At 38.0% G+C, this 25,648-nt stretch overlaps 1 protein-coding gene across 1 annotated transcript in view; it reads left to right on the top strand.

Annotated features, from left to right (window-relative positions):
* LOC139145393 (stalled ribosome sensor GCN1-like) overlaps nt 1-13,682 on the top strand; it is a 43,944-nt gene extending 30,262 nt beyond the window's left edge. The window contains 15 exon segments of the mRNA XM_070716532.1: nt 53-310; nt 1,589-1,804; nt 2,319-2,598; nt 3,494-3,633; nt 4,177-4,320; nt 5,230-5,499; nt 5,816-5,932; nt 7,664-7,894; nt 8,532-8,725; nt 9,267-9,381; nt 10,156-10,252; nt 10,738-10,883; nt 11,073-11,186; nt 11,720-11,938; nt 12,720-13,682. Of these exon segments, the coding sequence (XP_070572633.1) occupies nt 53-310; nt 1,589-1,804; nt 2,319-2,598; nt 3,494-3,633; nt 4,177-4,320; nt 5,230-5,499; nt 5,816-5,932; nt 7,664-7,894; nt 8,532-8,725; nt 9,267-9,381; nt 10,156-10,252; nt 10,738-10,883; nt 11,073-11,186; nt 11,720-11,938; nt 12,720-12,845 (2,667 nt within the window). The 3' untranslated portion in view covers nt 12,846-13,682.
* Nucleotides 13,683-25,648: the final 11,966 nt, after the last annotated feature.

The following is a 25,648-nucleotide window of genomic DNA, read 5'->3' as shown; positions in this document are numbered from 1 at the left end:
GATTGAAAAGTTATTTCCATAATTGATAGATGTCCTGATGTTTTGTTTTAAGGCTTTGGCAGATGAAAATGAGTACGTTCGTGATACTGCCCTCAAGGCCGGCCAGCGTATCATCAGCCTATATGCCCAGACGGCCATAACGGTGTTCCTGCCGGAACTTGAGAAGGGTCTCTTTGATGACAACTGGAGAATTCGCTTCAGTTCGGTACAGTTGCTCGGCGATTTGCTGTTTCACATCTCTGGTGTGACGGGCAAGATGACCACAGTGGGCGCCGAGGATGACAACTTTGGTACAGAAAAGTCCACAAAGGTAAGCGGGCCAAGAATCAGTTGCCTGGGATCCAACTTTGTACGAAGCCTACTGTCTGTCAGTGCTTCATTCAAGAGATTTTGAGCCTGATTTTAGTCTCAATGGTATAAAATATTATTAATGTGACAGAAAAAAAAATGTGCCTCTAAGTGAAATAATATGCAAGGTTTACAAACCTAGCTGATGGTCATTGCGGGTTTTTGATACTAAATTATATATATATATATATATATATATATATATATATATATATATATATATATATATATATATATATATATATATATATATATATATATATATATATATATATATATATATATATATATATAATATATATATATATATATATATATATATATATAATATATATATATATATATCTATAAATATAATATATCATATATATATATATATATATATATAATATATATATATATATATATATATATATATATATATATATATATATATATATATATATATAATATATATATATATATATATAATATATATATATATATATATATATATATATATATATATATATATATATATATATATATATATATATATATATATATATATATATTATATATATATATATATATTATATATATATATATATATATATATATATATATATATATATATATATATATATATATATATATATATATATATATATATATATATATATATATATATATAATATATATATATATATATATATATATATATATATATATATATATATATATATATATATATATATATATATATATATATATATATATATATATATATATATATATATATATATATATATATATTATATATATATATATATATAATATATATATATATTATATATATATATATATATATATATATATTCAAACCTAAAGCAATATATGTGTTTCCCATTATTTTCATTTCTGCGGGTTTTTGATACTAAATTTAAATTATATATATACATATATATATATATATATATATATATATATATATATATATATATATATATATATATATATATATATATATATATATATATATATATATATATATATATATATATATATATATATATATATATATATATATATATATATATATATATATATATATATATATAATATCAAACCTAAAGCAAATATATGTGTTTTCCCCATTATTTTCATTTCTCACATGTGCATTTTCAAAGATAATTTATGACATACATGAACACTCTGATACTCACACAACATCAATAATTACTGTTTTGAATTCCAACAGGCCATTGTTGAAATCCTAGGAAAGGACAGACGTAACCGTGTTCTAGCAGGTCTGTACATGGGCAGGTCAGACACGGCTCTGGCAGTTCGCCAAGCAGCGTTACATGTCTGGAAAGTGGTTGTGGTGAACACGCCAAAGACACTGCGAGAGATCCTATCCACTCTCTTCCACTTGCTTCTTGGATGTCTGGCCAGTACTAGCTATGACAAACGTCAGGTGGGTGGGTTTACGGAAGTTGATTGGACTCATGTATAATGAATGTTCACATTAATTTCAGTGCGATTGTGTCAAAATTTAGCCATAAATACCATATTTCATTGCAAGAATGGCTTTTTATATATCCTGACAAGAAGATATGCTATTGCAATGAATCAATGAATGATACACATGTAAAATTTGAAATTTGTGAAATACCACAAAACCTATCGTTAGTTTGCTTTCGTTATTGTGTTTTCAACTGACTCAGATTGCAAAGGGATGGTGTTTCTGCTCGTCTATTATGACAAAAAGTAATCAGTTGGTATAGAATATGCTTGGTAATTTATTTGCACATAACAGTATGACCCTGTTGAACAGTGTCACCCATTTACAAGATATTGATAGGACAATTTTTACATCAAGTTTGTTATTTATGATACAGTGATTTCAATAACGCATCAACAAGCCCAATTCTAGTTTTGTGGTTGTTGGTTTGAGTCGTAAACAGACATCTCCACTGTGTACCCTGTAGGTTGCAGCACGGACGCTTGGTGACTTGGTACGCAAACTCGGCGACAGGGTACTGCCCGACATCATCCCGATCCTAGGACAGAGCTTGGACTCTGATGATGCTGATCAGAGACAGGGAGTGTGTGTTGGTCTCAGTGAAATCATGAGTTCTACCAGCAAGGAGCAAGTACTGCAGTACGTGGACAATCTCATTACGACTGTGAGACGGGCACTAGTGGATCCACTGGCCGAAGTTCGGCAGGCTGCAGCTCGGACATTTGACAACCTCCACGGCACTATAGGTATGGAGTAACAGGTTTAAACCTTTCATCACCGACATTTTGGTTCAACTCTCGTTTTCTCCGATAAAGTCATGCGAGGATATAGGGTGGGAGTGTGGAAAATTTAATGGACATAGGTTTTTTCAAGTTGAGTTGTGTCACCTGTACACAGATATTCTTGTCGTAACAAAGTAGGAGTCAATACTTGAAGAGCGTTTTGACAGTCTGTGTAACTTTTTAGCTATTCTTTCTTACATTTCAAATTGCATCTATTTGACAGTGTGTCCAATAGATGTTTTGGTGTTGGAATAGTAGCTGTATCTCTCCTTTTTAGCTTTTCAGGAATAATCAGTGCAAAAATTTCCCCGAGATAATGTAAAATGATTGTAAAAATTCTTGATCAATTATTCAGTCTCTACTGCTATTCGTTCTCCTCATTTGTAAAATGCCTTTGTCAAAAAGACAAATTAATATTTTTCACCTTTACAAGCTGCTTGCCCTTCGCCCACATCACCCCATAACTTTTCATACAAGCCCAACAGTACCCAAGAGTGTAATAGGATCATACCAAACTGTTATGCACAAAGGGTTGGAAAAACTCACGAAAATCAAGTTTTTCAGTGTTAACTTTTTGCTGTCCCACTTTAAGTTTTGTGAGTTCAGGTTCAAGGTGCCCTATGTCCTTACTTCACCTTCCTTGCCCAAGAATTGAGTTTTGGAGCCAGCAGAGATGCTGCGTCAAAGCTGTATGCAGCGGAAATACCTACACGTACATGTTACATGTAGATCCCTTGTCACCAGTATCTGTTTCTGCATGGAGACGACTCATTAGTGTCTGATTGTTGCCTGACAGAAACTCTGCCCAAAATAATGAAAATAAAAATAAATTATTATCTTAACCATGTATCATGTACAGGTCAACCAGCTTTAGATGAAATCTTACCAGCTCTTCTGAAAGAGTTGAACGATCCAGACCTTGGCGAGTATGCACTGGATGGTCTCAGGGAGGTCATGGCAGTGAAAAGTAGAGTCGTGTTGCCGTATCTAGTTCCCAAGGTAAGTCCAGCTTACAGAAATCCCAGGCAGATTGACATGTACAGTAGGGGAAGGTTTCCATGGTAAACACTGTCTTGGTTGCATGGAAAAGCAATGTTGAAGGTTTGTGGTTTGAAGTTTCAGTGCCTTTGCCATCAAATTTTTCATTTAGCAATTTTGTTATACTTGTAGGCTTTACATCTCCCATGTACACAATCGAACTTTTATTAGTGAATAAGGACATAGATGTTTCACAGTTGATGTTTGTAAGTTCTGTTTGCAAATAGTCAAAAGCAAGTAGAAGTCGGAAAAAGGTTCTCTGAAAATATTTGCGTACAAAAAAAAAATCGAGTGCACAAGGATGACCGGTACATTTTGCACCATCCTAACTCTGTCTTGACAAAAGATACACCATTTGTAATAAAATGCTAAGTATGGATAATAAGATGGACTCGGAATATTAAATCAATAAGTAATGGATGTGTAAGTGGTAGCCACACGAGACAGAGAGTTTCTTATGAGATACTGATGTGATTTCTCCGTGTCGATTTGTCATTTGTTCAGTTGATTGCAAGGCCTGTAAACATCAAGGCCCTGGCTATCTTGTCAGAAGTTGCTGGCGAAGCTCTGGTCAGGCACCTTAACAAAATCTTGCCGGCTTTGCTCGGTGCCTTGGAAGAGACTGCCGGCACTGATGAAGAAGAAGAGGTAAGGAAGTCTCTGTATTTCAAGGTCGTTTTCATTTTCTTAACAAAAGCCCTTTTTTGCCATTACTGTGGCTGAACGTTACCTACTCAGGCTGGGAAAGACGTCTGCAAGTAGGTTGCAGGCAGGTTGGTTGTGCAGTTTGATATGACGTCAAGAGAGCAAAGAAAGATTCATTGTCATAAAGATGCAGGGACAGAACCTGGAGTAATGTTATAACGTTTGTGCAAAGACATATTTTTATGAATCAAAATGCAACTCTCATGGGCCTCGAAAGTGAAAGACTTAAACATTTGCCCAAACTTTCCTCCATGAAACTTTCAACCATCCTTTTACCAAATCAAGAATATAAAGCACAAAGTTTGGTACTGGGGTAAAAAAATTACCGAACATTTACCGATATTTGAAATCCAAATGGCCGCTATACCTGAGTTAACTCTAACTAAGATGGTGCAAATTTGTCTTACTCCAAGAGCTTAAAAATTAGCCTCCACAAGTGGTAGATCAGAAAAGTATTGTAAAAATTTGAGAGTCTGAATATCTGTCCCAGAGACACATTAAGGGTACACTGAAACAGTCTTTTCAAGTAACCTGTGACTATTTTCTCTGAGTAACTGCACTAGTACAGTCTCAATGGTAAATGAATCAGTGATTCTGAAGTCTTTGACTACAAGACATGCCATGAACAAGTAAATTTGCCCCATGATCTGTTTCACTTGTCCAGAGGAGCAGTGAGTACAAGTAATTGATGAAGAATGCATAATGGGTAAGCAAACTAGACTCCAGGGCCAGGGGGACCATAAAAACTGAATGGACTTGCTCAGCCCTGACTTTTGCACAGTCATTCATTGCTAAGTTTCTGTGAAGAAAATATGAACCATACCTTCACTCTTGATCACGTTTGACTTCCAGAACTTGAAACACTGTCAAACTCTGGTAATCTCGGTCACCAATGACCAAGGCGTCCGCACCGTCATGGATGAACTGTTGAGCGCCACCAAACATAAATCCCCAGGAATGAGAAAGGCATCGGTCACCATTCTGTATGAACTCTGCGTGCAGTCCAAGGCAGATCTCTCATCATATGTATCGCAGCTGTTCAGCGCCCTCATTCAGCTCTTCACCAACGAGGACCCCAAGATCCTTGAGATCAGCTGGAATACCCTCAACACCATGGTCAAGGTAAAGTTCGTCTTTTGCTCTCAGTTCCTGCGCTTGCCAAGCCACCAGGGAGATACTGCATTTACTTAGTCTGTGACTTCATGTTTCGTTTTCATCATTCATTATACCAGCGTGGTCATGAATGTATCTGTACAAGATTTTCCCAACACCAAGACCTGCTACTCTTGAAGCGACTAGGCACCTCCCACACAAACTTCTGCATCTCACACAAACTTCGAACTTCAAATTCATTGTTTAGAGTATGAATGGTACCCTTGTTCGGCGATGTAATTTGCATAGTTGACCTTTGATCCTTCTGTCTTTTTCTCTTCCACAGAGACTGGATCCCGCCGAGCAGCTTCAACACATTGGTTCAGTCCGTCAAGCAATCCGATATGTCAAGGATGACATTAAGGGTACCACATTGCCTGGTTTCTGTCTTCTTCCCAAGAAGGTATTTGTCTTTTGTTTCTGTTTCTAGGTGTGATTTCAATAAAACAGCAGGTTTTAGGCCTGGTGGGTCCCTCACTTAGTAATCAGTGACTTTTTATTTCTAAATTTCATAATCGGGCAAAAAAAGAATCACTTGGTAGATGATGAAAAGTCACATCAATGTCCACTTGCCGCAGAAATTGCCATTTATGATTGCATATGAATATTGGACTTGCTGTATTCAAATGAAAACATTTCAAAGTCATCTTTTAAAATGATTGGCAAAATCTTGTTGATGGGTACATGGTTGCCAGGGAAAGGGCGGAGTTCACAACCTTCATGAACAGAAAGGGAAAACATTAAAGGCAGTTGGGTAGTCCTGTCTGCGGCTACGCCACTTTCTTGTCGATAAACATCGCCACTTCACAGAATGTCAAGCAAATGTCTACATACGCGATGGATAGGCAGTAACGTGTGCTTGTCGGAACGCAGTGCACAGGTCATGCAGGCTGCAGTTGACCTCGCTAGGGGTTTTTTTGGTACGTCATTGTTGGCATGTGTTCGGCTAGCTTTCGAAGTGACTGGGTACAGTCACGCAGTTGTATTTGCATGACAAGTCTACGTCAACTTTGCGGAGATTGCACGCAGAACGTAAATGTTCGGGCGATAAACAGCCAAGTATCAAGAAATTCTTCAGTGGTTTCTCTGATAAACAGGCCGAACTAACTCTTGGTGAAAACTCTGCTGATGAACCTGCCAGTAAGCCTGCCAGCACTTTAGCTGTGTTATCGAAACAACTGAATGCGAACCGTGTTCAAGTGAAACTGTTGAAACAACCGAAAGTTTTGCTACTAGTGATGTCAATTCATCAGGTCGTGAATCAAACAACAATGTACAGTACATGTTATCTCAGAGCGACGGTGAGAAAGAAATCCTAGGTGTGTTTAGCAATGTATTCGATGGCAACGGTGAGCGAAAAATCAGACTTCATAATTTCTATTTGTGCAGCAAAAGCTGCTGTTCTTCGATTCCGACGTACAACAAATATGGGAACAATTCTACAAGTAAATTTAAAGTTTCTCACGCGTGGCTATTGAACAGAAAATTGGGCTTTGACGAAGTTACCGGTTTATGATGGCCAGTGTACATCAAAAAAACGAGACTATACAAATTATAAATGTTAAATGTAATCACCTGACTGTCCTTACCTTGTTACATCATACATGATGTAAAAATATGCAAGATTTGACCAAACAATTCATAAAATGGGTCCAGGAGAGCCATTGTGGAGACTTCAAATTCAAAAAAAGTCTGCACCGTAGGAGGGGGACACCCCCCTCCCACACCTACCCCCTGCAACTGCTTGGCGGTCGCATTGAGGACATTTCTGGCTGTGAACCATAATTTTCCTGCTGTGACAAAAATTTTCTACATCCCTGCGTAGATTTTAACAACTAAATAATTTTTAACTTGCAAGTTATATATGACAGCGGCAAGCGTGTACACAACAAACTGGTATCAACTCTATCACCAAGGATTGAAATCATAACATTTTCAAAGACAGTATGGCTTAATAACAGGAATTATAAACATACATGTATCTCTGAAGATTGGAGGATACTGCTATTGGGGGAAAGGGGGGTGTTCATAAACACATAGGAAAAAAAAGGACATGTGACTACAGTGAAGAAAATTGTGAAAAGATGACAAAAGTATAAAACTGTTACAAATACGTAAACTTTCTCATTTTTAGGGAATCACACCAATCCTGCCAATTTTCAGAGAAGGAATTCTGAACGGTACGCCAGAGCAGCGAGAGCAGGCAGCCAAGGTATTAGGGGAGGTCATCAAACTAACCAGTGCCGAGGCATTGAAACCATCTGTTGTCAACATCACTGGCCCTCTCATCCGTATCCTAGGTGATCGCTTCAGCTGGAACGTCAAAGTTGCAGTCTTAGATACTCTTGGGTTGCTGCTTGCTAAGGTTTGTATCAGGCTCCTGGTTTTATGGACATCATTATCCTGTCAAGTTCATATGCCCCTATCAGGTCAAGTTCATATGCCCCTATCAGGTCAAGTTCATATGCCCCTATCAGGTCAAGTTGGTATAGCATTCCAATGAATATGGCACAATTTGGATAACGGTGCAAATTTTGGTACTAGAAGTACAAATTCCCGTAAATTTACCGATTTTTGAAATTCCAAATGGCTACTATCCCTGTGTTAACTTTATGGGAAAAATGTAATTTGTCAGTGATTTTTCACAAAAGTTAGATGGTGAAAATTTTATTTACCCAGTGAGCTTCAAAATGAGCTTCCACGAGTGGTAGTCTTAAAAATGTATTGGAAAAGTTTGAGTGTCCGAATATCCGTCCCTGATATGAGTTCTACCTTAGGTGTATGGTCTGTAAGTTGATTGGGGCATGCAGTTGACTTGAGTATCATAAGTTGTCCGTGGTAGATTGCTAGTGTTGATAGACTTCTTCCTGTTTACATTCATGGATATACGTACAAATGCTTTTTGTCTATTTCACATGTTCATAGTGATTTACAGCTCTCTGTGGGCTCGTCACTCTAGTCTATTTCAAATTTTCACACCAAGAAATTTCTTATTTCTGCAGGTTGGTGTCATGCTGAAGCCGTTCCTGCCTCAACTGCAGACCACTTTCCTGAAGGCGCTCAACGATCCAAACAGAGCGGTGCGTCTGAAAGCGGCATCTGCTCTCCAGAAACTCATCGTCATCCACACCAGAGTAGATCCATTGTTCACAGAGTTACACTCAAGTGTGAAGAATGCAGAAGATGACAGCATCAGGTAAGTGTGTTTTGATGGCAGATTGAAGTGATGAATGTGCATGTTCAATACATGGTAACGTACAAAATGTAGCTTAAGGTCAAATATAGCTTAATTTTGGTCATTTATGTCTTGTTTATGCATACATGTAGGTGACATGAGAACCCATGGTGAGAAAAAGGTAATATTTTTTGCTGAGATCAGTAAACAAGAGGAAAGAAAGTTGATACAGCTTGTAAAGGGATTCTTCTAATTTGCGTGTGTCCATATATGATAAAAGAGATATCTTCCAATTTGCATATGGCTATATATGGTGAAAGATATGTTTAAATTTGGTAAAAAGGCTGGTCCATCAAGTTTTAGTACCATACAGGTTTTATATCTGCATTTTCTACAAATTCCCTGCAAGTTGTGATAGTATGCATTGTCACAAATAGGTCAAGTCATGACTGGTGCTATTGTCAGGTTTGAATATTGTATAATTACTCCTGCTGCAAATTTAACACCAGTTCTTCCATCACCTTATATTATGTGTCATTATTTTTCTGCGTTGTCTTTGTAGAGAGACCACATTACATGCTCTGAGAGGAGTGATCAGTGGAGCTGGACAGAAAATGGGAGAAGCCATCAGAAAGACTATAACTACTACAATGATTGGAATGCTTGGCATAACAGAGGTAAATTCACCTTGTACAGATGTGTCTCATTCTCTGTGGCTGTTTCATTTACTTTCATGTTTGTGTCAGGAACTCGCTGACTGTCAGGATATTTTTAAAAACAATTGAATACATCATATTTTTATTTTAACAACATAATGGTGCAATACAACTGTCAACATACATACCTTGTATGAGATTTCCAAATAATCAGGATCAAAGTTTACTCTTATGTGTGGCAACACAGCAAGATTCTATCGTGTATGTGTGTGTGTAGGTGAAATGTTATGTACTGTATGTTAAACAGAATGATCTTGTTTCGTCTCATGAATGTTGGTGACATGTACTTTGAGGTATTATGTAAGCTCTCCTCCCAATTACTCTGTTAAAAAAAACTTTGCGTGTTGATCCTTGTACAATCAAGTGAAATAAACATTTCAGCATATAGGAGTTGAGTTGCTGCCATTCAGTGCATTTAAAGGGGCAGTTCTCAATCCCTGGTTCTCACATTAGTGCTTTTTCACATTGACTGTTTATGTGATTTTAGTCCTTTGTTCTCCTTTGAAAGTTGTACACAGTCAGACAATTTGTTTAGAGATAAAGCTGATAAAAATCTGCCCTTTTAAGCACAGTGAGTAAATAAAACCAAATGTTTGTAACAAGTTTTCAAATCGCTAACATAACGTAACTCCGGTGAATGTGGTAGAAATCAAGCAGATTTTACCCAAAACCATTCATCATGCAAGAATATGTGAAGCAGAATGTCAACTGGTTTGTTCCATTCATTATCCACAGGATGTGAGTCGTCTGTGTGCAGCTGGCTGTGTCGGTGCTCTGTGTGCATGCTTGCCAGACTCAGAGCTTGTATCCCTCCTAGATGATCATTTACTTGGTGAGTATTGGAATTCAAGTTGTCAATTTGAGAATATGGATCACTGATTAAGGTTTATTTGCTCTCATTGCCAAACGTCTTTAGCTCTCTAAGACTATAGAAAAAGCAGTATTCTATATCATGTTTTGTCCACAGCCAATTACATTGTACCTTCTTCACGTATTGTGCATCCAGTTTTCAATTTGATGCCTTCCTTCTGTTTATTGTAGTAGTTTCTTACCTGAATGACCACATCAGACCACTAAATGACCATATCAGACCACTAAATGACCATATCAGGCCTCTGAATGACCATGTTAGGCCAAGTAAGATAAATCAGACAGGTATAGCCGTTCCCTACATCAATTTTCATTCATTCTTCAGCAGCAAAATCCTTGCAAACCCAACAGCCAATGCAACAGTGACATTTCCAAAGCACCTCGACAACTTACATTCATTTTAATTGCCTTCTAACCACATATATGAAAATCTTGATCCTGTGACAGTGTCAGACCCAAGTCAAGACTGGACGTTGAGACACGGGCGAAGTGTAGCTTTAGCAATCGCTCTCAAGGAAGCTCCAGACAGGATTTTGGCTGAGAGGCAAGATGCTATCATTAGCTGTGCCATGTCGAATGCTACAACAGACAGGGTATGTTGCATACAATCTCAGAAATGAAAAACTGGTTTCCCATTTCATGTGAGCCTTTTGTTTGAATAACAGTCACCACATATTGCTTTTGGAATGGTAGCAATTGGTGTTAAATATTGCGTCAAACATAAAAATTTTCTTGTGTACACATAAACAACTTCATTTCATATTTTTTGCCCTGTAATTCAGATTCCCATTTGCGTGAGTGGAATACAGTCGCTTGGGTTCCTGATGAAATACTATGTGACCAATCAGCAATCTCTTCAACAGAACAGACAGAATTTGATCTCCACGCTAGTTAAGGTAACTTGGGTCAGCTTTCTTCCACTCATGACACCAGAGGGCGCCTTTGATTCTGGCTCTCTGTCTCATGGAAGAGAGACTTTATACCTTGAAATTTTTCATATGGTGATTGTTATCTACTGGAATCTGCGGTTTTGTCCAAAACATGAGTCTTACAACTGAGACCCTCTTCATCTTTCTGTTGTCTGAAATATCTCTACTGATGATATATACACTCTTGACTGACATACATCTCGTGTAGCTCATGCAGATAGCGTGAATTTTGGTGTGAGTCATTGTCACAGTTGATTTGAATATACAGTGATATGACACAGCTAACAGCAGTGTTTCATTTGTTTGTCTCAATCAGAACTTTATTCTGCTTTTTTATCTCCAGTGACACTGTAAAGAAACAGAATATCATAGTTTTGTCTCACACACTGAATTCAGAGGGGGCAATAAATTGAGATGCTTGGTATGTTCAGAGTCTGATACTTCCCCTGCTGTCCTAATTTCCTTGTCCTTGACATTGCTGACTGGATTTCTCTCCACAGAGTATGAACCATGCGTCCAACGACATCAAGGTCAAGGCCGCTCACATGATCCACTACATCGCCAAAGAGGCCCAAAAACCCTTGGAGATGTCAAACATCAAGCCGTTGGTGGTTGTGCTGGTCAGCAGCGCCAAGGAAAGGAACACCATGGTCCAATCGAGCAGCGAGCAGGCGCTTGTCAGCCTGTTGAGGCTTCGAGAAAATGATGACATTTACAATGTGAGTAATTTGCCACAACAACTTTGCTTTTACTCTTGTGGTATGTAGCTGTTAGACCAAATTTGGCAAAAAATACAGAAGATTCCTTCATTTGAGTTTAAAACAACTACATAAGTCGTTAGATATTTAGTCTTTAAACTCTTTAAAGCTCAAGTGGTGGGGTTTTATTGATTTTGCCTTTCACAGGCTATATATATAATATATATATATATATATATATATATATATATATATATATATATATTATGGGAAATTACAGTGCTCAATGCTAAAAGTGTAATATATAATAATAATAATAATAATAATAAAATGCAATTACTTCAAAGTACATATTGAAGATATCATTTGTACTTGAAATAATGAGTTACTATTTACACACACACACACAAACACACAAACACACATCTCTCAGTGAATGTAATATCACAACATAATATTGAAATCAAAGTCATAAAAGTAATGTGAACAGATGCAGCTGTAATGACAAAATTGAAGGATATCCCCTGCAAGGAAAAAGCATGTTTACAATTGTCATCTTTAGGACTTTAAAATATCATCAAAGTTTATGCTATCTGAGTTCAGTGCAGTAAGTTATATACATTTTTATGAAATCAACTTAACTGAAACTTACTGCAAAGTTACCCCAGAGCAACATGCTTTCTAACTATGTTGTGGGTGATCAGATGAAGATATTTGACAGTTGTTTGACATATCAGCATTTTGCATTATTTAGCATGAAGTGTTTAGTGGAGATTTCTTTGCTTCTTTTCCTCATAAACAGAATGTCCTGAAGGAGTTGGACTCTGTACCAGCTGATAATCTCAGTGAACTCAGCAAGAGACTTCATAAAGTAGCAAATCAACCGGAAATAACCGACGAGGAGATGGATGAGACTTTACTGCATTGAAGTCATTCCAGATGCCCGCACTTGATCCCAACAGTCTAATGCTCTAGCTCGGGTGTGAATATTCAAATTATCCAACTTCACATTTGCATGCTAGCATTTGACAGGTGGCAAGGTTCAAACTTGGGGGAAATTGATGTGGTTTAGCCGTTGTATTCTGTTTTAGGACTTCTTGAACAGATCAAGGCTTAGATCTAACTGCGAGTTGTGGCAGTCAAGTTTAAGTGTGGAGAAAAATGCAGAAAATACATGGATTTTTTGCAGTTTCTGTACATTTCTTTTCACCAATTTATTCAATTACAGTCATGTGCATTTCTGATGTCAGTGAATTCTCAATCTGTCTTCTGTTTGGCCTGTCAGCAATTTCCAAGATTTCATTGTTATCAGCGTACGTTCTGTGATATTTGTGGAACTATGGTAAAAATGTTCACACCGTTATCACCAAGAACTTTCACCATTTAAACAAATTCTGAAAATCAAGATTATGTAATTTTTACATAAACTGAGATATAAAAATACACCAGATGGTAAACGTTAAAACTTGGCTTTGGATTAACTGAGAGAACGTACTTGATGATCTATTGAAAAGACACCATTCACACTTTCATAAATCACCCCTCAGTCACTTCACTTTGAGTATGATTCTAGTCGTCTTGTTTTGAGGGACATTCCATTCCCGGAGAAGAAAACGAGTGTAGGAGAGTTATGCCTCATTTTCCTCACTTGATGTAGGATGTCATGTTGGTCTAATACACAAATACAGTAACAACTTATGTCTGTAAAGTGACTTACAAGTACAGTTGCTATTAAAATAAAGAGTGATATTTTTATTGACTTCAAGATTCGCGTTGGTGTTTTATCATAATTTATCCATTTATCATATGTTTTACCCTATCACCACCATGGTTTGGTCCTAACCAGTGTGGCGAGTGTGGTCCTATGTACTGGTAACTGGGTGGGGTTTGGGTGGGGGCGTTGAAGAGATTTAAGCAAATTGATGCCATGATAAGATTTCTATGATGTTGTAATGCCTCCATAGAGAATTTTAAAGTAAGAAAGGTTTCTTTACATTTTGTGAAGTCTTCACATAAGTTAGTTTGGTTTCCCACATGGAGACAATGCAGCTTCCCTGCACAGGTGTGATACTGATGTACAGCTTCTTTCCTAATTTTTGTCTGCCAGTGTTTGGACACCTAAATGAGCTTTTAAGTGAATCAGTCGCATGGCCTGTCAATACATGGGAACTTTACAGCCCAGTCATAGGTTAGATTTGTTTCCTGGTTTGCACTTCTTCATCATAACCTACTATACAGTCTTACTTATTAATTAGAATGCGTTTTACATCTTTGTTATTTGTCTGCGGTTATCAACACAGCATCTTCCACTGATGCCACTTCTGTAATGAATACTTGGATGCATTACATGGTAAGTGTGTCAATGTGCATGAAGGCAGACGGGACTTCCAATAAACATCTTAGTTTTGGTATGTATCATATTCAGTGTTCGATTGATGAACTGAAAAGTAATTCAGATTGGAGTAAGACCAAATGAAGAATTTGTGTTTCTGATAACCCGACCTACCCTATTTCAACCCCTCCAACCTAAACTTGGTTTTCTCATTTTCAAAAACTCACACATGATTTTGCTGAATTTACTGTTCAAGTAGTTCGTGCCTCAAAAGTGAAAGACGTAAACTTTTGCTCAAACTTTCCTTGATGAATTTTTCAATCGTTCTCTTTCAAAATCAAGAATGAAATTGGGGTCACCCTACAAATTTTGGTACTAGGGAAGCAAATCAAGATTTACTGATATAAAAATTCAAAATGGCTGCCATCCCTGTGTAACCACTATGGAGAACAATAAAATTTTTGAATTTCAAAAAATTAAGCTAAAGAAAAGTTTTCTTACACCAAGAGCTTTAAAATGAACCCCTACAAGTGGTATATCAGAAAAGAATTGCAAAAGTTTGAGAGTCCAAATTTGTGTCCCTGAGGCGCATTCTACCTTAAATGATCACACTGAAATAAATAAAAAGTAAAAAAAGTTCCTGACAGACCTAACCTATTTCTTGAGAGCTTGTTGGCAGGAAATACGCAATTTTCCTTATACCGTACGCCACATACATTCTTTCAACCCCATCCAAGGAGCAGATACTTTAGGAACGATTCATTAGTTTTAAATGAATTTGACAAAGCTTCATGGCCGTTCCGCAGATGTACAACCAAGTGCTTGTCACAGCTTTCAGCCACAATTTACTATCTGATCTAGTGTGCTATTCTATTGGGGTCACTCTGATGTGGATATTGAAGGATTGGAAAAGCATTACTGAATATTTTGCAAACCAGCAAGAGCATTTATGGTTTGATCTGCACATTTGATTTTCAATATTGAACACGACGTTTCCACATGTCAAAGTTAAATGTATAGAGTCATTTCCGTTAAAGCTAGCTTTTTTCACAGTAGTCACAAATGTATTGGCATCAAGCACAACTTGTTGCAGTATAGTAACAACTAATGTAATGTACAAAATACATTGATATTCAAGTTTTCATTAAAGATGCTAAATTTCCTGATTAAAACATCAAATTTGCTTGGATAATATTTAAGCCAACCGCTGGCATGCCTATGGGCACAAAGTCTACACCTGTTCCTGCAGATTTCCTTTGTATTCAGTATCCAGCAAGATGACACCAGTGCTGGCTTATGGTGTATGTATTTTACATCTCCTTAGATGTGGTAGAGCCTGGGACTCCTATCAAGGTTCCCAGTAAGCCAAAGATTACCAGCACTTAAGCTACTAAGACACAGATTTCCAGATGGTAGATTAGTTAAATTGCTTATTGTAGGAAGTTTTATGGTAGATACTGGAAGTGGTATGGAAATATTATGACACTTGCTTTTCTCAAATGCTGAGTTACAGCATTCCTGGGTGTGAAAGCACAACCGGTAACTGAGTAACACTACTAAATTCATCACTTTGGTCAATCATTCAGGTTGATTGCTGTAGCAGGGTAGTATGGTATGCTTTCCCATCCCAGACACCTGGTGATTTTCATTTTCATAAGTAGTTTCACTTCTGTGTTCAATACGTCTATGGTCAATCTCATTAACTAACACCTTGCCTTGGTAAGTCTTCATGTGTACAGATGCGTCCACCAGAGTGGAAAAGACAAGTTCAGGCTTTCACTTACACGGTTACTCTACCTCAAGAGTCACTGTGCTTAAAAGGTAAGGCAAGCTAGGCTTAAAATGAAATTCTGAAAGTAATTTATAGGTCTTCTTGTTGAATAGCTGACCTGCTGCTATATATAACTTGATAGAACTAATCTTTGGATATAAGCTTATAACAATTGAAGGAGCACACATGAGAAGTAGTTTAGACTCCCCATTGTCAGTTAATACTGGTAAACTATAAGTAAAAAAATTAGAATATATATTGTTACTCTCGTTAATTATTATTTTGCTTCTCCCTTTTCCTCAACCAGAAGCAACAGATACCTAGGCCTGTACTTCAGGACTCCTACATGGCTTTTTAGTTCCCACGGACACCGTCCCGGGGGGGACTTATAGGTTTGGTCATGTCCGTGCGTCCGTCTGTGCGTGCGTGTGTCCGTCTGTTCACGCAGATATCTCAGAGACGCCTGGAGCGATTTTGTTCAAACTTGGTACAAGGATAGTACCCTCTCCCATACAGATGCACGTCGATTTGTTTCACAATGCGATCAAATTTTGCCGTGTTAGAGGACTTTTTAGTTTACACCTCCATAGACTCCCATGTATAAGGCAGTTCTCCATAGACTTCCATGTATAAGGCAGTTCTGCATAGACTCCCATGTATAAGGCAGATCTCCATAGACTCCCATGTATAAGGCCACGAAAAATAAAATTTAGTTTCTCATCGTATTCATATTGCAAAAAGGATGCAGTGACACAATTTTTAGTCCCCACGGATGAAATCCAGTGGGCTTATAGATTGGGTCATGTCCGTCTGTTCGTCCATCCGTGAGTCCATCCGTTCACACAGATATCTCAAATATTTTGACTAAATGTCATGTGACCTCGATGACCTTTGACCTCCAATATACATATTTGTCCATAACTCAGTAACCACAAGTGTACCACCCTTCATATATGGTATGATGGGACACCTTATGACGCCACATATTTTACCTCATTAATTATGCATATATCTAATTTTGAGCGAGCCAATAGAGCTAGAGGTCTGATTTTTGGTATATAGGGATAACTTAGCAATACAATTTTTCTGACAGAATGTCACATGACCTCGGTGACCTTTGACCTCAAATATACATATTTGTCCATAACTCAGTAACCACAAGTGCTACACCCTTCATGTATGGTATGATGGGACACCTTATGACGCCACATATTGTATGCCATTAATTATGCATATATCTAATTTTGAGCAAGCCAATAGAGCTAGAGGTCTGATTTTTGGTATATAGGGATAACTTAGCACTACAATTTTTTTGACAAAATGTCACATGACCTCGGTGACCTTTGACCTCAAATATACATATTTGTCCATAACTCAGTAACCACAAGTGCTACACCCTTCATGTATGGTATGATGGGACACCTTATGACGCCACATATTGTACCTCATTAATTATGCACATATCTAATTTTGAGCGAGCCAATAGAGCTAGAGGTCTGATTTTTGGTATATAGGGATGACTTAGCAATACAATTTTTTTGACAAAATGTCACATGACCTCGGTGACCTTTGACCTCAAATATACATATTTGTCCATAACTCAGTAACCACAAATGTTACACCCTTCATGTATGGTATAATGGGACATTGGACACCTTATGACACCACATACTGTACCTCATTAATTATGCACATATCTAATTCTGAGCAAGCCAATAGAATTTCTTGACAAAATGTCATTGACCTTGTTAACCTTTTACCTAAAATATATGTTTATGTCAATAAATAAGTAACCACAAGTGCTATGTCCTTTGTATTTAGTAGGATTGGAGACCTTATGACAACACACGCTTTACCTCATTAATTATGCATATATCTAATTCTGGGCAAGCGAATAGAGCTAGAGGTCTGATTTTTTGGCATATAGGGATTAATTAGCAATATAATTTTTTAGCTCACATTTGGTGTACCAATTCGAGGTTATCGTATAAGCTGAATCAGTCATTTGCATCTGATTTGCATGTCTGTATGTCTGTATATTTGTGGGTATGTGCGGATGTATGTCCGTCACACACAAAGGCTCCCATACCGCCAAAGCTACCATCTCAGTATTTGGTGTACAGGTAGATGCAGGGGTTGAGATGTGAATTTGTTCAAATGAACACATCAGTGTCAAAAATGTGCAAATGAGGTAAGAAAACGTGAAATCCTGCAAATGTGCAGGAGGCATGGCAGTGAGAAACAGGCCAACTCCACTGATCTTGACTCATTTCCTGTCATTGTTTATGAACTGTTAAATATTAACAGACCAGCTGCAACCATAGACAGTAGATGGGGGAAGACTATTTATACTAAACTAAGAGGGGCTTGTTTCTGCTATGCATGTTGCTAAAGTTGACCTCCAGTACCTAAAGTTTCAGACCTTAATTACTTTTGTCATTCTTGTTTTTCTGGTTTAAATATTTCTTGTTGTTTTTCTGGTTGTACCGTGCAGAAATCATTGTCATAACATCAACGTAGAATTTTCTTCCACTGAACAGATAGAAACAACATTTATTGTTGATCATTGGTAACCCATACTGGTATATACCAATTCTGATCAAATTTGAGCGACACCGTATAATTGCGGTATTTTTTTCAAAATGTCACGTGACCTCGATGACCTTTGACCTTGATTATACATATATATGCATAACTCAGTAACCACAAGTTCTATACCCTCCAATTTTGATAGGATATTATACCTTAAGATGTCACATCTTGTACCTCATTTATTATGCGCATATATATTTCTTGGCTGGCCAATACAGCTAGAGGTCTGATCTTTTTTCCCGATTTAGAACCATAACTTAGACATGCCTCATGTGTTTCAAACTGGGAACAACGACATAGACCTATGTGCAGATAGATCTTAACATATACACTCCAGTGATACTTCTTAATGACCACATTTCCCTGCCCCATCAAGACTAATACTCCTATTACAAGTGGGGACTATGTCATTGTCAATGACTTGTCATTTAAGAAATTTGGTGGTCTGATAGAATTTATAATGTTTTTTGACGGGACAATACATCTCTTTGAAGCGGAAAATTTTGCATGAAAGTGAGATCCAGTGGTTGTTGGGGACAGGAATTTGCTTTAGATTTTTGTGAATCGGCTTACAACGGGAACAAGGAAGAGAATTGATAAACATGAAAGGAGGGAAACAGAAAGATACAGTTCAAAAAGGGATATAGTGTCACAGCATAATACATATACAGACAAACATATACTTACAGACTAGAAGATAGTCAAGCATTATTATTATTGCCAACTTTACTATAAAGCTCCTTTTTTAGTCCCCATGGACACCGTCCAGGGGGACTTATAGGTTTGGTCATGTCCGTGCGTCCGTGCGTGCGTCCGTCCGTTCACGCAGATATCTCAGAGACGCCTGGAGCGATTTCGTTCAAACTTGGTACAAGGATTATTACCTATGCCATACATATGCACGTCGATTTATTTTACGATCCGATCCAATATGGCCGTCTGGCGGCCATTTTGTTTCCTATATTTGATGTCGGTGCGTATGTTCACGCAAATTTCTCAGTGATGCTAGGAGCGATTCCATTCAAACTTGGTACATAGATTACTCTATATGTTATACATATGCACATTGATTTTTGTTTTGATCCGGTCTAAAATGGCTGCGTTGCGGCCATTTTGTTTCCTATATTTGACAACTGTGCGTTCGTTCACGTAAATTACTCAGCCATGCACATCGCGATTGCATTGAAAGTTGGTAATTTACGTGAACGAACGCACAGTTGTCAAATATAGGAAACAAAATGGCCGCAACAGCCATTTTTGATCGAATCATTACAAAAATCAGCGTGCATATATCTGTAATAGGGATTAACAAATTTCATGAAACTTGGTACAGATGTTGAGCTCAAATTGCTTTAACAGTGAAAAAGATTTTTATCAGTGTCAAGTTAATCAATTTGTAATTGCATATGTAATGAACTCTACTGATTAGAGTGATATATCCACAAATACTGCGTTAAATTTGATGAAAAATAATCGCAGTCATACCAATCCATAATCCAATGACAGTAGGTCAGAATTCGTAAGACAATAGTTGTAAACATAGACACAAAACAGCACAGAACAGACAGTAAATAGACGGTACACAAACAAAGTCATATTCATGAAAGAAAGATATATGGACCTCTAGCCAGAAGACCAAGAAGTGATGTCAGGTGTTTCGAAAATAGTTAGCGCATCCTGCCCCACATGTGGCACCCGCCATATATCAATCTATAAGTCAGATAGGTAGTGGTCACTAACTAAGGCCCAATGTCACCGATGCCATCAGTGATCATTTGTCGAAGAGAGATATTGTATTTATCTACCAGCTTGCAATACCTGCCAAAAAAGCGCTTGAATGTAGAGACAAGTCTTGCTCTGGTGTAACCTTGATTTAACAGTTTGTAAGAGAGATGGCCATGTCTCTCTACAAAATCACCATATGAACTGCATGCTCTAGCATATCGAATAAGCTGGGAAATGTATACCCCATAAGCTGGTGAGAGTGGAATATTACTTATGAGGTGTGGAAAATTGATGATACTAAAGTTGAAATCATCTCTCTTGTCATATAGCCTAGTAGAAAGGTGACCATTAGGGCCTAGAGTCAAATTCAAGTGAAATGTCCAGATATGAAGCAGAAAAGGCCGTTTCTGTAGTTTCTTAATCTCCAATTCTGGAGGATAAATCATAGCGAGATATTTACTGAATTCAGAGTTATTCATTGAAATGACATCGTCTATGTATCTATATGTTGATTGAAAGTTCGAGCTACAGAGACCTTTTTCTGTTTGATTAGGTTCTGGATAAATTCTGCCTCGTATGAGAACAGAAATAGGCCTACGGTAAGTCTGCAAGCAAGGGAGCACTGTTAGTGCCCATAGGAATTCCTACACACTGTTGGAAACTTAGTACAGATCTCATATTGATCTCATATTGTTGTAAATACAAATCAATGACACTTAGTGATATCGTACATATATATAAATTAATTGGTAGTTTGCATTTACATAATCATTTCGTGTTCTCTATTAATTTAGAGATGTATTTTGGAGCATTGCGCATGCGCAGATTTACATTTGCATAAGCGACCCGTTCAGCACGAAAATGGATTTTTCTCAGGGCATGCGTCCCGCACCGTGCACCGGGGGCAAAGTGAAAAACCCAGGCCTAGTCGGCCCTAGTCGGGCCTACCCGGGCCTCTAGGTTGGCGATCTAAAATTTAGCGCGAATTCAAACACGTTGGAAATTCCCGCAGAGACTGAGTTTCGCAAAGCTAAGCTTACATTGTGCCTCAGCTGGCCATGTCGCGACGCCAGGGGTCGCTGCCAAAATCAAGCATTTTGCGTACCCTCGATTGATGATTACTTTTTTGCCACCGAACACAGAATATAGTTTGTGCAGGTTCGATTTTGCTTTTTGCTATTATTTGTTTTATTGAAATTCGTGCGGCGAAATAGCCACTTGTAATTTGCATCGATCGCAGCCTGCCATGCCTCTGCGAGCGCAGGGTTGATTACCGTAAAAACCCTATCAATTCGACCAGAAAAAAATAATTACGATTTGAAATCGTCGAATAGGAAATTAAAACTGCAGCAATAATTTAGTGGTCGAATTAATTGAAACGACGATAATGAAATTTACGCGAGACATGTTTGCTATGTGGAGACTGCTTCAAAGCATTGACTGTAGGTTACAAAAAAACCTCAAACCTAAAAAGCACGTGGGTGTCACATCAAAATCAAAGTGGCCGCGATTACAGACGGAGCGATCTGTGACACTTTGCCACCGGCCACTCGATGAAGTTGACATCGTGTGACGGATCTTGGAAATATATTGCAACTCCGTGACAGGCAGATTAGATAATCTAAGAGTGTTTAATGCATTAAAATTTAGTAAAAATAATAAAAATTGACATCACCCATCATAAGAAACGTGGTGTTGAAGATAATATTTTTGAGAGAAGTCTCTGATGTCCATTTTCTGTAAGTAAGCTTATGGTCTGACTTCGCAAAGTTGGGAAACCAACATCTGAAGATTTACTTCAACCAATACTTTTGGATTTGTTCTACTCTTATTATAATTTCTGGAAAGTAGATGTACACGATGTCTGTGTAGCGTCTATACTGAAGTCATATCCGAAAGACTATAACCAGTTCGCGACGGCGTAAACCTCTCTCTCTCTCTCTCTCTCTCTCTCTCTCTCTCTCTCTCTCTCTCTCCTGGCATTTCGATGTTTTATTTTGTCGACATTTAAATATCAGTTTGAAGTTTCAGGTCACTGCTCAATGCAATAGTTGATGTCAATTTCCGGTATCGGGCATGGTCTCTGTTGTCACTCTAATCGTTAGTTTTTCCGGTTAGGGGTGGACCATTTGATATCCTGGGGGGGGGGCTTGGAAGATTTGGGGGAAAAAAAAGATGCCAGGTGGAGTTGCTCGAAAAAAAATCTGGCTTTAAGTGGCTGATGGAAAAACAATTATGGACCATTGCGACTCGGAAAAAAAAATCTTGGCAATTGTTCGATGCACACTGCAGCATCAATAAAAATCAAGCAGTAGCTCTGGAGTTTTATAAAGCATAAACCATTTCAAGCTTGAGGAACAATAACTGAATATGAACAATTGTACAGTATACATGACCTTCTGATTAGAGGAAGTATGCTGAAATTGAAATTGCTCACCAGTGTTTTCCAGAAATGCGTAAATCTGAATGTAAGGATTTTGTCAAAATACCACAAGAAGAGAGACAGCCTGCAAACATTTTACTATTATCGTTTGCGTATAGAAAACTCATAATAATCTTTACGGCCCTGATACGGCTTTTGCGGCCCGAGGTCGTACGGCGGAAGGGCCCGAGCGTGCGAGGGCCCGTACGCCGTACGACCAAGGGCCGCAAAAGCCGTATCAGGGCCGTAAAGGTTTTATCATATACCTTATGGAATGATAAATATGTATTTTACATAATATTCAGCATTGTTTAGGAGATAAAAATGCGTGCGATATCAAAATTTATCGCCATTTGTGTCAGTTTTTCATAAATACGATGGCCGCTTCCCGTCGTGGATTGACATACATAATGACGTCATTTGTTTACCTGCAGAATTCTAGAACGCGCAAAGCAACATCCGTACTTTTACGTGACCAACAGAGATCAAGGCTGAAATCGAGGCGTAAGAAGGACAAAGGCGTAATGTCAGTTTCTTGAAATTTATCCTAAACAGGCACGCACCTAGTATACACAGGATTTCACCAGAATTTAGAAATATAAGCTGATGTCACCGGCGCGGCTACACTGTCGCCACGCGCAACTACGATCTGAGCGAGCAGATGTTTTCCTAATCTCGCGCTGGCTTTGTGTACGAATGGAACGTTTGCAGATAGCAACGCGCGTAGTAACCAGAATTGAGTTACTTCAGAAATGCACGCGATTGCCCATATTTGGGCACCGGGCCGGGGCGTGATACGTAAAAAAAATGCACGGATCTGAGGGCGCTTCCTCCCATAGGTTTACACAGGCACGTGAATGTAGGTATATGATAACAATGAAAATGCGTAGAGACTCAATCCAATGTGTAATATTATTACGCATTGGATCGACTCTCTACACATTTTTTCATTGTTATGAGTTTTCTATATACGCTTGTTTTATTCGTAAATGCGAACACTGTTATAGTGAATTATCTTACCAATGTTTTTCTTAACAAAAGCGAATGTGTTTTGATTAGAATTGAATGAGTTTGATGGTTTTGGGGAAACTACTATGTGGTAATGAAGAATGGGAAATGGGCAATGAAATGAGCAGACAGCAGGTGATTTAAGATTAAATGTTACATCTTCACTGCAAATAAAACCATAAGTGTGTCATAAATAATACAAACAAAACAAAATCATGTTTGTTTGTTTTGTTGTATGTGAGCCACGTCTAAGACACACAACAAAAGTACTGTTTCAGTCAGTAAATGTCACCTCAGATGCCACCAGAGAAAACCATTTCCACTCCAAAATTTCATTTTTCGCCTTGCGAGAGGGGGGACACCCCCCTCTTGCGCTCTCCCCCCCCTCGTTCGCTACGCTCCCTTACAGTCCACCCGTCTACTTTCTTAAATTACCCGGCTACTTTCAATGTAAGGACAACACTGACAAGTAAATGCCATAAATGTACATGATTTTACAAATATGTTTTTGTAAAGTGAATCAAAAATGTACATGTATTTGCATAACTTCATTTAGTTTCTTGAATATAGTCTGTGTGCGATAGAACAGCATCTTGTTACTGGGTGTGAAAAACCAAGCAAACAAACATTGCACCGAAATTTGGTAAAAAAAAAATATATCTCGAAGAAGGAAGTGAAAAAAAAAGTTGCCAGCATATGCCCTGTAGAAAAAAAATAATTCATGGTGAAGCACGTGGGAAAAAAATAATGGCTCTCCACCAATCTTCCAAGCCCCCCCAGGATATCAAATGGTCCACCCCTTATATTCGATATCAGACTAAAAACACAACGTGAACAACGCTGATAATATATTGCATCTTTCGTATCGAAAACCGGTAAAGTTCGCAACTGGTGATGTCTGTGACGCTTTTGCTTCCAAATAGACATATTGAAATGCACAGGGAACTTCGTGGTATGGCACTTATATGAATTTTACTGTGGAGAAAGTCCCTGACTTTTAAACTGGCCGTACAACCAACAATAAACATGGCGGAGCAATGATACCGACTTCAGAGACTTTGCGAATTTTTTTCATTGCGAGCGCTGTGAGACCGAGTTGTCGAATTTTTTCCCGCTGGCTATTTTGCTTTGAATTTTCAATTGCCCTCATGTGATAATTACAGCTACATGTAAAATCAAGAAAGGCGTTCTCTGTAAATCAATAAGCCTTTTGAATATGAAAAAATCGGACATCTGAACCTCAACACGCAGTTTGAAAGTTGCTCTCCGAATCAGGACAGGGACATCGGTGAGGTCGGATTTCACGTAGTAGCTATGGAAACCGATGGTTCATTCATTGTAAGAAAGCATGTGATGTACTGCTCCTGCTCGAGCTCCCTTGGCCCGTGGACTTTCACCGTCTCGCCTCTACACCGTCTATTACCTAACCATGCCAACAATCGATCACGTAATATCAGTGTTCAGTCTTCAAATTTGGATATTATCATCAAAAGTCGAACACATCAAAAACAATGGTAGCGGCCACGCATTCAAGGACATTCACGCAAGGAGACACTTAGACTCTCCACAGTCGCTGTGCCTTGTTTTGTGCGCGCCAAAGTTGGGCCTGCATTCGAAGGCTACGCTGTGCAGCTGTGAGCACGCGCTGCCAGACACAGCGACTGTCGGTTCTTGCAAGTATATGAATATTCATAAGGGTTGTGACTTCAAAAGAAACACCTATCTAACGGGGCGGAGAGAATATATACTAGTAGCTAGTAAACCTATATACGTTGTATGGTTTATTTTTCATTTTTAATTTTATTTGGCTATGCTACCTGTCATTTTTGTTTTGATTAACGGATGTGTGGAGTTCTATAAAGTACCCGGATCAGGCAGAAA

Source organism: Ptychodera flava, chromosome 12 (genome assembly GCF_041260155.1).
Source record: "Ptychodera flava strain L36383 chromosome 12, AS_Pfla_20210202, whole genome shotgun sequence".
NCBI lineage: Eukaryota > Metazoa > Hemichordata > Enteropneusta > Ptychoderidae > Ptychodera > Ptychodera flava.
The sequence above is the reverse complement of the archived record's forward strand: the minus strand, read 5'-3'. Positions and strand labels throughout refer to the sequence as shown.